At 52.6% G+C, this 12,780-nt stretch overlaps 3 protein-coding genes across 10 annotated transcripts in view; all 3 read left to right on the forward strand.

The window, feature by feature from the left end:
* Window positions 1–1,090, forward strand: part of PPFIBP1 (PPFIA binding protein 1) — a 180,300-nt gene extending 179,210 nt beyond the window's left edge. For all 8 annotated transcript variants that reach the window (XM_062194982.1, XM_062194984.1, XM_062194989.1 and 5 more), the window contains one exon: window positions 51–1,090. In XM_062194982.1, coding sequence (XP_062050966.1) covers window positions 51–137 — 87 coding nt within the window. In that variant the 3' untranslated portion in view covers window positions 138–1,090. The remainder of the gene's footprint in view (window positions 1–50) is intronic.
* A 975-nt stretch (window positions 1,091–2,065) lies between these two features.
* REP15 (RAB15 effector protein) lies at window positions 2,066–5,502 on the forward strand. The gene has a single exon (XM_062195009.1). The coding sequence runs from the start codon at window positions 2,574–2,576 to the stop codon at window positions 3,282–3,284; it is 711 nt and encodes a 236-aa protein (XP_062050993.1). The 5' UTR covers window positions 2,066–2,573; the 3' UTR covers window positions 3,285–5,502.
* Window positions 5,503–10,769: 5,267 nt separating this feature from the next.
* MRPS35 (mitochondrial ribosomal protein S35) overlaps window positions 10,770–12,780 on the forward strand; it is a 36,383-nt gene continuing 34,372 nt past the window's right edge. The window contains exon 1 of the mRNA XM_062195010.1: window positions 10,770–10,912. Coding sequence (XP_062050994.1) covers window positions 10,801–10,912 — 112 coding nt within the window. The 5' untranslated portion in view covers window positions 10,770–10,800. The remainder of the gene's footprint in view (window positions 10,913–12,780) is intronic.

Raw genomic sequence — 12,780 nt, forward strand, 5'->3', positions numbered from 1 at the left:
CTGGGGCGGGGCTGCGGCTCTGCCTGACTCCCCGTCCCTGTGTTCCTCAGCACATGCTCAAGGAGGATGACATGTTCAAAGATTTCGCCGCCTGCTCCCCGAGCACCAGCATCACGGACGAAGACTCCAACGTCTGACCGTGGCGTGGGAGCCCTCAGCCTCGCGCCCACCTTAGCCCTCGCACGCTCTCAGTGCACGCAGCAAGCGGCAGCATCTGCGTGCTCGATCGTTCAGCCGCTGCCCCTCGGGAAGAGGACGTGGAAAGTGGGGGAGACGCACCTGTCCTGGCGTTAGCGCACCAACGAGAGGGGCACCACCGGTGAATGGGCGTCTGCTTGCTTTGCCCCTATTTAATGTAAAAACCTGTGATTTATTATATTTAAGGCGTTGCATTTGCGCTGCGGATTTTGCCATGGCATTTCCACTCATACCCCCCGGGACACAGGGTCTGTGAAGCAGTGACCGGGACGTGGGCCCTTTCGTCACATCCCAGGATTTTGCTGTAGCCAACCGAACAGGACGCGCTGTGCCCACCAACTCCACTGTGGAATCTCTTCAAGCAGTCGGCGTGCCCGCCAGATGCCAGCCACACCTCCACTTGCCTCTTTTTGTCTTATTTTTTATATATTTTTCTAAATATCTGTGTATATATACAGCACATAGAAAAATAGAAGTTTTATTTTGTGACATAAGGAAGATGGTGATAAGATCACATTTTAAAGCAAAAACAGAAACAAACAAAAAAAAAATAGCATCCACATGTTCCTATTCCAGCTGGTTTCAGAGAGATCCGAATGCTCTTTCGGCACAACCGAATTTTAACCAACTTGATCCATCAGGCTTATATATAAAGTATTTTATATAGAGATGCATGTATAAAAAGTATTTTCTATATCTAAATGCGTATATATAAAGTGGCCCTCGTCTGACACAGCAGGACGGTGTGGAACAGCTGAGGAGCATCATGCTGAACCTGGGATCCTTTTACCTCCTGAGGAGGAAAGCAAGGGAGATGATGCACTATTAACTTCAGCGCATTCAGAATCACTCTCCCTCCCCACCCCGCCCCCGACAAGATGTGTAGAAATAATTCCTAAAGAAACCAGAAACGAAGCCGAAACCATGACAGTATTAAGGGTCTTACTTTGCTTCTTCGCCCCAGACACCATTACATCAAAATACTAGCATCAGCCTAAACACGCCACCTTGTGCGATCAGCAAGCGGGGCCTTTTGGAAGACTGAGTCTTTGGGCAGCTTGTTTCGGCCAGAGTTCCAAAAACTCCGAGGCAGCAACAGTTTTACGGTGGCTTCTTTGTGCAGATAAAATGCAGCGCATGTTTGTGGCACAGGCACACAGCGGTGGGAAGCTACTGCGAACACTGTGACTCCATGTAGGATGTTTTTCTAGGGGTCTTGGGAAGAATCTTCTGCTCTTCACGCCGTGCTACGTAATTACTGGTTACAGCCAACCCCGGAAAAGGCAGGATTCCACACACGGGAGTGGAGGAGCAGTTCCATGTATGTCAGGGAACTCTGGTTATGAATTGTATTGACTAGCAGTGGTCTCATCTCGTAAGTTGTCAGCATCTGACCAAGCCATTTGTCAAGGAACCTGTAGCACTAGCCGACTATTTATTTGTAGCACCAGTGATTTGATGCTATCGGTGATCTCCTTTGAGCTCTGCCATTCATGAGCTGGTAACTCGGACCCTCACTGTCGTTTGGGTTTTATTTGGATGTGAATATGTCACCATTGGAAAACTCCCTTCTTATCAGAACCCTACTGAAAATACCTGGACACTGTTACAGATGCCAAATATTCTTTGTTCTGGACAATACAACATCACTGATGATGTGTGGGAAAGTTAAAAAAGTTTTTGATGATATATTTTATTTACAAAATATTATATACTGCTGGCATTACCATGTGAAAGGAAATAAAGTCAATTGATAATTGCCTTGCATTTTTGTTGATTTAACTTTCCTGTGTCCAGAATAACAGATAGGCTGTTTCTGATATGAAAAGCAGAAAGTCAGTGTCATGTATGAACGGCCATGGATTTGACTGAGGCTTATCACACGTGTCTGCACATCTGAGGTCTTTGTGTGAAAGGAAACTTAGGCACCTGAGCTGGGGGAGGAGGAATCCCAGCAGAAGGAATGTAGGAAGCAGAAATGATTCTCTTAAAAAATTGAGGAAATTATTTACAGGAGGAAAGATGTATATGGGTCTTTAAGAACTAACATTCCATCTATTAATTTAAAATTTGGAAAGAGCAAGCATCTCTTGGAAGATGAGTAGAGTGATCGTGGCCTGGACAAGAACAGATGTTTTGTGCCACAAGTTACTAACTCTATCTGAACAGACCAGCAGGAAGATGTGAGACTAACACACCCAGTAGGCAAACAGGGTGGCCCCGGGTGTTTGTTCAGGCTGTATATATGCTTAGCTGCACTGAGTCAGCTGTCCAGTTAGCAACCCAGGAGCCTAGAAACAGTGACTTCCCTCCCGAGCCGGATCGGGGTTCACATGTTTGATTGTTGGGAGCTGTGTTGACCAGGTGCAGAGAAAATGGGGCAGAAACCCTCACAACAGCCGGCCCAGCAGGACGGCAAGGAGGCGCCCCGCGTCTGTGAGGTGGTCAGTGAAGCCGTGGTCCACGCTGCCCGGAAACTGCAGGAGTACCTGGGATTTGAATATCCACTGAGTAAGCTCTGCCCGGCCGTGGAAACCCTGAATGAGATCTTCTTAATCCACTTCATCACCTTCTGCCAGGAGCACGGAGTTGGGGAGTGGCTTACCACCAGCAAGATGACCAAGCACCAAGCCCTGCTGTTTGGGGCCGACTGGATCTGGACCTTCTGGGGCTCCGATAAGCAAGTGAAGCTTCAGCTGGCTGTGCAGACGCTGCACATGGCCTCTCTGCCTCTGCTGGAGCCCCCGCTCTGCGACCTCTCCCACCCAGAGTCAACACCCGAGGAGTCCCCGGGGAAGAGAAACCGCTTTCAGAAGCTGCACGAGTTCTGTACGTTGATAGGGGAGGATTGTCTGGGCCTCTTTCTTGTCTTTGGTGTCCCTGGGAAGCCACAGGACGTCAGAGGGGTGATCCTGGACAGTGTCACGAGTGAGATGGCCGGGAGTCACCTGCCGGGCCGGGAGGCCGTGATCCGGTTCATTCTGGACACGGAAGAGTATGTCCCCATCAGACAGCTGCTTGGGAACTGCCTGAGTACGAAAGATGGGCTGAGAGAGGTGGGCAAGGCTTACGTCAGCATCCTCTGAACGGCGTGTGTGCGACAGACCTGGCCTGGCGGGTGGAAAGAGGCATGCATTGTGTTCTAAGAAGCTCATCAGTGGGTGGCATTCTGGCATGGGACCTTTTTATTTTTACCCTCTCTGATGGACAGCGGTTATCTGGGCCACAGCATGTCATAGTTTGTGAAGAGAAAAGAACCCTGGCCGCGTTTCAGGAAGATTGCTAATTTAATCTTTCACCCAGGTGTTCCATAAGAAAGTGGAAGGAGAGGATAAATAAAGTCATGTTGAAAGTTTGATTTGAAAAAAAAAAAAAAAAAAGCTCTGTCCTTCTTGGAAATGGTTAAATCTAGCACTAAAAAGTGTGAAATGTGTTTTTACTGCTGTTGGTGGGAGGTGAGCAGGGTACAGTGGTAGGAGAGGCTACAGAGTAGGTTTCATTCCATTGATGATGCCACTTTTATTTTATTTGAAAGAGTTAGAGATCTTCCACCCACTGGAACACTCCCCAGACAGCCGCAACAGCCAGGAGCCAGGAGCTTCTTCCAGGTCTCCCATGTGGGTAGCAGGGGCCCAAATACTGGGCCGTCTTCCACTGCTTTTCCCAGGCCACCAGCAGCGAGCTGGATTGGAAGTGGAGCAGCCGGGACATGAACTGGCACCCATGTGAGATGTTGGCGTCACATGCAGAGGCTTTACCCAGCACCACAACACAAGCCAAAGATACTGCTTTCCACTCCGGACTTCTAAGTAAGCTTCGCACCACTCTTTCCCTCTAACTCCCTCGCTCCTGCCTCCTCCCTTGTTGCTTTCTCTGCAAAGATGGGACATTGGTGGCATTTACTTGGGGATCTACTTGTGTCAGCTTTACCTATAATTTTAAAACAATCACCCAGAAAACGACTGCTTGTAGCAATAGTTTGTGTTCATTTAGCATCTGTAATATTCACACATAATGACCATTTGTGCTTAAAAACCTGTGTGGAATTTAGCAGTTCAAAGAGGAATCACCATTATTTCTTAAACTGCTATGGCAGGCCACGGGCTTCCCATGTACGACCATGGCTTACGTATCCCTCCAAAACTTGAAGAGGTGTTTGTTTCTACTTGACACAGCAGAGAGGCTAAATCATTCCTAAGGCAATTATGTGGCTTGTAACCAGAAGCGGGATCTGTCCAGTTACAAAGCCCATCTCTTTTCTTGGGTCACTTAGAGAAAATTCTTCGACACTAAGCTTCCGTAGTTGCTGAGACGGCAGAGCCGTGCACCTGCCAAGGATCGGGCTGGTCGCTGTTGCTTGTTCTTTCACGTCTTGGCCTTAGTCTGCTGTTGAATCTCTTGACAGTAAACAGCTTGTTCATAGAGGTGCAGCTGTTTGAAAACATGGGCCAAATCTAAAATGCACCCAAACTCTTCAAACACTTGTTGGGGCATGTGGTGCAGTGGTTAAGCCGCTGCTTGGGACATCTTTGTCGCGGTGTCAGAGCCTGTCTTTGATTCCTGGCTCAGCTCCCTGCTGTTGCACACCCTGGGAGGCAGCAGGTGATGGCCCAAGTAGCTGTGTGTCTGCCAGCCAGGTGGGAGACTTCGATGGGATTCCTGGCTCCTGCTCCTGGCTGTGGCCTCACCCAGTCCTGGCTGTTGCAGGCATTTGAGGAGTGAATCAGAGGATGGAAGCTCACTTGCTCAAATAAATAAATAACTTAAAAAATAACAATGACATTTTCTGTTTCTGCTATCTTCCCATGGCCTTGGCACATTATGTATTTTGGAACTTTCCAGTTCCTGTGTGGCTGAATTAAGACAGCATGTGGGCAATACTGTTATTGTCCGCTGTAGTGCAACCTTAGCTGGCTGCTCTTGAAGTTCAGAAATACATTTGTGCTGTGATGCGTGTGACAAATTGTGCCAGGCACTCCTGTGTTTTCTGTGCTACATCCCTTTTAAAATGCTGATCGCAAGCCACTAGATGAACGTCAGGACCACTAACAGGTCCCAGATGAGAGCTGTAAAATCCGTGTTGCTGAGGGAGGGTGGGGTCCCGGTCCCCCCATGTGTGCTTGTCAAGCCTTGTACTGAGCGTTCTCTCGTCCCCGACACCCACCGTCCCCCTTCTCTGCCTTACTCCGGGCTCCCCTGCCCTCTGGCTCCCAGCCAGCAGTGCCCAGGGGAGCAGACCACATCCGAGGAGGAGATCCCGGATTCTTGCCAGCTCTCTCCCTGCTGCACCAGCTCCCTGCCATTTCCCTGACGGTGGCTGAGCCCCTAGAACCTGGCCTGTGCAGGCATCGTGTCTCCTCCACTGAGCCAATTGGTTTCTTCTGGAGCAACAGCCACACTGAAATCAAGAAGACCCGCAGTGCCGAGGACAGCCTGCCTACATCCATTCTTTGATTCTTTCTTCCTCCATTCCAATACACAGGATTCACAGGAGCTGAGGGCGCGTCACTGACTCCAGCCTAAATTTGTCCTGATGAGCCGGTGCCCGTTCTGTGCTCTGTGCCTGGCAATCAGATCTAAACAGGCCTCCCAGCAGTAAGGAGCTGCAGCCCCCAGACCCTTGCTCATCACCTCCGCCACGGTACCAGTCAGTTCTTCCTGACCACGATGAAACACCTCAGGCAACTTTCTCTACAGGGTTGCATTGATTTACTTAGAGGGAGGTTCAAGTCCAGGATGGAGCAGCCATGGCCACGTTGTGTTGGCCTCTGCTGAGGGTGGTCGTTAGTGATGGCTGAGCCCCTACTGAGGAGGGGTCACGTGAGCCAGGAGAGGGAGAGAGGGAGAGACCAGCTCAGGCCGCTGTAATGACACCCAGTAACCCAGACATCACCACCCTGTAGTGCCACTCTGGGGACGAAGCTTTTAACACATGGGTATTTGGGGGCTGCCCAAACCAATGTCCAAACCATAGCAGCACCCCGAGCAGGCCTGGGGGAGCTGGAGGAAGGGCTCCCCGTCCTGCCTGCTCACTTCAGGAAAGGGGAAGAGGGGGCCAGTGCTGTGGTGCAGTGGATGAAGTCTCTGCCTGCGACCCCAGCATCCCATACGGGTGGCAGCTGGAGTCTTCATGTGCTCCACTTTCAATCCAGATCCCTGCTTCTGCACTGGGGAAAGCAGGCAAGATGGCCCAAGTATATGGACCCCTGCACCCACGTGGGAGACCCAGATGGAGCTCCTGGCTTCAGCCTGGCCCAGCCCCAGCCATCGCGGCCATTTGTGGAGTGATCCAGCAGATGGAAGATAACACTCTGTGTGTGTGTGTGTGTGTGTCTCCCTTTCTCTGTAACTCTGCCTTTCAAATAAATAAGTAAATTTAAAAAAAAAAAAAAGGAAGGAATGTAGCCTCTCCAGCCTTTGGTTTCCCTCCTGCTAATGCTCATGCAGCCCCAGGCCCCTCCTTGCAGAAGATGGGTCGAGATAGCACCTGTTGGATCAGAGTATTTCTCTAATTCTTCTCCTCACCACTCCCCCCACACCAAGTACATTGTTAAAAATTCATGTTAGGGTTTCTGTAAAGGAAAAGCATGAGTAAAGGGTTAGAGGGTAAAGGGGGTGCTCTTTTATCTGGGGTGGTGAAGGGAGGCTCAGCGAGGAGGGGGCACTTGGCTAGGGAGCCCACTGGGGAGTGCAGCATTGGGGAATGATGCTCCAGGCACAGGGAGCTGCAGGGGTGGGGGGAAGGGCCTGAGAGGCCAGCAGCTCTGTCCTGCTGGAGAAGCAAGCACAGGAGGTGGCCGTGGATGGAGCTGAGCACACCCCAGAGAGTGGGAGGAGATGTTCGGAGACACAGCCAATAACAGATCGATCTGGTCCCACTGGGAGGCCATAGTAAGAACTCTGGATTTTATTCTCAGCGATAGGAGGAGCTGGTGCCTTGGTCTGACACACACCTCACTTCAGGGCTGGGTGGAGACTGGATGTGCAGGGGAAAGAGGACAAGCAGAGCCAGACTGGCAGCTAGGTGGGAAAAGAGGGTGGCCAGGACCATGGAGGTATGCATGAGGGGGAGGAGGTGAAAGGTAGGATGTGGTTGAAGGGAAGGCACATCGTGTTGCTGATGGTTGGTGGGCGGGATGTGAACCATGCCACAGGTAGGCACAGAGGGCTAAGCTGCACCTGTGACATGGGCATCCCATGTGAGCAGCAGTTCCTGTCCTGGCCACTCCACTTCTCATCTAGCTCCCTGCTAATGTGCCTGGGAAAGTGGTAGGAGATGGGCCAGGTGCCTGGTCCCATCTGGAGGCCCAGATAGAGTTCCAGGTTCCCAATTGGGGCCATAAAAAGATGTATCCTGTCATATGCAACAGTGTGGAGGAACCTGGAAGATGTTAAGTGACATAAGCCAGTTTCAAAAAGACAAATCACCTCTGACCCAATACCTACTGCCTGAAGTTTGCTGTTTATCCTTCTAGAACTTGTACTGTGCGTTAAAAGGCCCGTGTGCCTTCAGTGGTATTTTGTATTATATTTTTATATAATATAGTTAACCTGTACTGTTTGGTAGGTATTTGCATTGCAATACCTTTGCATTGCAAAGTCCATCTCTGAAACCTGGGGATCTGCATATTACTTGTGAACTTGATATACAGACTCTACTGTATTTTGTCCACCCAGGTTTTTTTTTTTTTTTTTTTTTAATTTTTGACAGGCAGAGTGGACAGTGAAAGAGAGACAGAGAGAAAGGTCTTCCTTTTGCCGTTGGTTCACCCTCCAATGGCCGCCGCGGTAGCGCGCTGTGGCCGGCGCACCGCGCTGTTCCGATGGCAGGAGCCAGGTGCTTCTCCTGGTCTCCCATGGGGTGCAGAGCCCAAACACTTGGGCTATCCTCCACTGCACTCCCTGGCCACAGCAGAGAGCTGGCCTGGAAGAGGGGCAACCGGGACAGGATCGGTGCCCCGACCGGGACTAGAACCCGGTGTGCTGGCGCCGCAAGGCGGAGGATTAACCTGTTGAGCCACGGCGCCGGCCACCCAGGTTTTTTTTTAAGATTGATTTATTTTTTTGGCTGGTGCCATGGCTCAACAGGCTAATCCTCTGCCTAGTGGTGCCGGCACACCGGGTTCTAGTCCTGGTCAGGGCGCCGGATTCTGTCCCAGTTGCCCCTCTTCCAGGTGAGCTCTCTGCCCGGGAGTGCAGTGGAGGATGGTCCAAGTGCTTGGGCCCTGCACCCCATGGGAGACCAGGAGAAGCACCTGGCTCCCACCTTTGGATAAGCCACGGCAGCCATTGGAGGGTGAACCAACGGCAAAAGAAGACCTTTCTGTCTGTCTGTCTCTCTCACTGTCCACTCTTCCTGTAAAAACAAAATTTTTTTTTTTTAATTTGGAAGAGGTACACAGAGAAGGAGAAAGAGAGAGAGAGAGAGAGAGAGAGAAAGAGATCTTCCAATTGGCTGGTTCACGCCCCAAATGGCCGAAATGGCCAGGGCTGTGCCAGGCTGAAGCCAGGAGCCAGGAACTTCTTCCATTTCTCCTATGTGGATGCGGGGGCTCATGAACTTGGACCATCTTCCTCTGCTTTCCCAGGTGCATTAACAGGGAGCTGGATCAGAAGTGGAGCAGCCAGGACTCTAATCAGTGCCAATATGGGATGAGATAGAATCTTCCATGTGTTGGTTCACTCATCAAATGGCCACAATGGCTGGGGTAGTCCAGGTTGAAACAGAACCATGGAACTCCATCCAGGTCTCTCATACGGGAGGAAGGGACCCAAGAACTTGGGCCATCTTCTGCTGCTTTCCCTGGCACAGTAGGGAGCTGGATTGGAAGCAGAGCAGCTGGGACTCGAACCAGTACCCTCATATGGGATGCCTCCTACACCATGATGCTGACCCTATGTTTCACTATTTTACTGCATAAAACAGACATTATTGCCTGTTGATGGCATTCAAATGAGTTTTAACCTTGTAACATAGAACTCAATTTACCATACTTGATGCCAGGGAAAAAGTACAAAGTATTTTTCTGGCTCTTCTAGCTCGGGTCCTCTCTCTTCACTGTCGTTTTTGGGCGAGTTAAAATAAAAGACCTAGAGCATAGCAAGGTAGAATGGGGAGCTAAGTTTCTCAACTTGTTCAGAAATGGATAATTCTCTGAACAATGACTATAACCTTTTTGCCACAAAATTTCTGTGACACTGGGTTTCCACTTTATCTGCTAAAAGACAAACTTGAGAGAATGAAGCTGTGACATGGGCCCTGCGCTTAACTGCAGTGGCCAATATTTGTGCTATGTCTTCTGAAACACATTCCCCTAAAGCAGTCATTCTGGGAGCATGTTGTTGCTCAGAGGCTACGTCGGCCGTCCCAAGAGCCCAGACTCAAACCCCACATCATGCCACGGCACAGGCCATGCTTTCCATCTTAGGTAAAGAGGAGAGGGGAGAACACCGGGCGAAGGCAGGAGTGGGTGTGAGGCATCTAGAAGACTGCGAATTTCAAGCACTGTTGGCAACCGTTGGAGGCTGGGGGCCGGGGGGAGGGGGGGAGCAGATTCTGTCACAACCCTCAGCAGGATCCAGCCCTGCGCACACTGGGATTTCAGAGCGGTGGTCCTCAGCACGGTGAGAACACAGGTTCTGGTAAATCCCCCAGCCTGTGGGACGCTGGTGCAGCTGTCCTAAGTACACTGTGATCCGCTCTGTGGCTATAACGGATGGTAAACGGCCCTGAGCTGAGGATGGTGGTTACAGCAGATGCTTGGCGGTCTCATGCCCCTTACCTGCCTCCTGCCCACAAACACCCATGGCACACGAAATGCTGGTGGCCAGAATACTACGGAACACCTGCTCCACTGGGTGTGTGCTCGCCAGGAGTCAGCTGTGTGTACTCCTGGCTGCCATTACCATTCTGTACTTTGTTTTAAAAAACAGGTGATGATTTTATTGAGGGTTGTGTGTTAACCCATCCTGGCGTAGAAAGTACGGGTTATGAGGGATGCACATTGGTTTCCGGACCCTGGTGAGTTCTGACGTTTTGTAATTGTGGTCTGATCAAACTACCCAGACCCCTGATACCAGTTCCAGGACACGACACACGGACACACGGTGCCCACCGCGTGCCGATGCTGTACCAGATACTGTCCACTGACATCACACAGCCCCGAAAGGGTGAAGCTAGGCTTTCAACTCAAGCGTGCTGCCTCTCTGCCCTTAGATCACTAGCTGGAGATTTTTGTTTCCAGCCCAAGAAAGTGTAAAAAAACAGCAATGGAAAGAACCTGCGCCCTGGGGAGGCCCGACCACACACACCTGCCCGCCCTCTGTCCCCGTGGTCCCATTTGCAAGTGTCTTTGCCCGGGGTAAGCCCATTCCCCTGGCCCCCCACCCCGTTATCTTTTTTGTTCTCTTTTCCCAAGCCTTTCTATTTGGGGAGCACCTCCCCACGTTTGACCCAACCCGGGCGCTCACAGATCCAGGTGCCTCCAGTTTCCCCACGCTAGGGGGCGGGGCCCGAGGGTGCACGCATGCGCCCTGCGGCCCCAGGCTCGCGCCCTCACGCCGGGCGGCGCGTGTCCCCTGCGGCTTTCCGTCCTCGCAGCTATGGCGGCCGCCGCAGGCCTGGCGTGTCTGGCCAGGCAGCCGGGGGCCGGGGTTCTGCGAGCCTTCTCCACCGCCGTGTCGCCGACCACTAGTGCCCCAGGACCTAGCCCGCGTGAGTGTTTGCCGCGCCGCCTCCAGGCTTGGGGCGAAGGGACAGAGCGGAATACCGGGCCCGCGATGGCGGCCGCCGCGGCGAGGCCGGTGGGGCCCGTGTTTGCTGGTGCTGGCCCGCCGGGCGGGAAAGCCGCTCGTGTGGGTCCGCCCTCTGCGCCCGCGTTCCCAGCCGCCGGCCTCCTCCGCGTCCTCCAGGCGCCTGCTGCCCTGCCCCTGGCCCGCACTTCCTGCCATGGCGCTGGCGCGGGTCTCACTCCAGTCCCCCGTGGCGTTTGTCGGGCAGTGTGGGGCCCCCGGGCTCCGCGGCCGTGCCACGCGGACTGCGGCTGTGAGTGGCAGGCCAGCCCGTGGGGACTCCGGGCTTGCGGACGGAGCCGAGGTGACCTTCACGGGGCAGGGGCCTGGGGGTGCGCGTGGCGTCCCGGCGCTGGAGGAAGCCGGCCGCGGCGGCGGGCTTGGCAAGGGAGAAGCACGCGTTCTCGAGAGGATGGAGGGTCCGGGGAGTGAGGGGCGGACAGCAGTGCCGAGGGGGTCCTGTCCCCCGGGGCCATCCGCCTGCCCCCAGCATCGCTCTCATCTACTTCGTTCCTACTGGCGCCGGACAGCGGGGGCTGCGCGGTCCCCACGTCCTTGACTGGGCTTCCAGAAAGAATTCAGGAATGGTAGTAGCCTTGAGAAAGCCAAGACTCAGCTGCTCGGAGGGCGGCGGCCCGGTCTCTGCTCCGTGTTCAGGGTTTCTGGGGTCGTTTGTGAAAGGGGAGGTCCATTCTAATAAGGGGGAGGAGTATGCGTGGTTTCGCCCTCCCAGCCCTTATGGGGGGCCGTGTCGCCCGTCACCGCTGCTGGTAGGCATGTCATTTAGTGTAGGTCATCCAGGTCAGCCTTGGCCCCGTGCTGATCTTAAGAGCAAGAGGAGCCAGAGTCACCTGCAGGTGTTGAGGCTACACGAGTACCCCAGGTGGCTCCGCGGCTGCCCCTTGCACACTGCTAACAGCTGCGGTTACTGCTCTCTGAATTCTCAGCAGCCGGAGTGAAGTGTTCAAAGTGCACATCTTGCCTTGCTCACAATCTACAACTGGCTTCCTGTTACTTTATAATGCGTTATAAATTCTTTAATGCATCATCGTGGCTCTTTATGGTCTTAGCACTTGCCTATTTTACGTTTTTCGTTCATAATTTTTTTTTAAAGATTTCAATTTATTATTTATTTGAGAGATAGCGTTAGAGACAGAAGGGGAAAGAGGGAGATCTTCCATGCACTGGTTCACTCCCAGATGGCCACAACAGCCAGAGCTGAGCTGATCTGAAGCCAGGAGCTTCTTCCAGGTCTCCCACGTGGGTTCAGTGGCCCAAGCACTTGGGCGATCTTCTGCTTTCCCAGGCCTTAGCGGAGAGCTGGATTGGAAGAGGAGCAGCTGGGACACGAACCGGTGCCCATATGAGAGTCTGGCACTGAAGGTGGAGGCTTAGCCCACTGTGCCACAAGCGCCAGCCCTCTGAAATATACCTGCTGATGTGTGGTAGGCAGTGTGTTAGGGGATACAGCAAGGTCCCTGACCTGGTGAAGTTTGCATTGTTTTGGGGAAGTCAGAGTATAAACAAGTAAACAACTAAGTAAACGTCAGGTAGTGTTTAGTGAGGGGAAGAAAAATGAACCAGTGTTGACAACAGTGGGTCAGGGACCTGGGTGGGCTGAATGGTAGTCAGAGTAACCTTGGAGTAAGTGATGTTTGAGGGCCAGAGCCGTGGTTAGGGAAGGCATTGTCAGTGCAGGGCACTGAAAGCTCCGAGGCCTCAAGGTGAGATTTGGGAGCCCAGAACAGACAGGAGGCCGAGCTGAGTGGAGCCAAGTGCGCAAAGGGGAGC

This window comes from Lepus europaeus, chromosome 6 (genome assembly GCF_033115175.1).
Source record: "Lepus europaeus isolate LE1 chromosome 6, mLepTim1.pri, whole genome shotgun sequence".
Taxonomy (NCBI): Eukaryota; Metazoa; Chordata; class Mammalia; order Lagomorpha; family Leporidae; genus Lepus; species Lepus europaeus.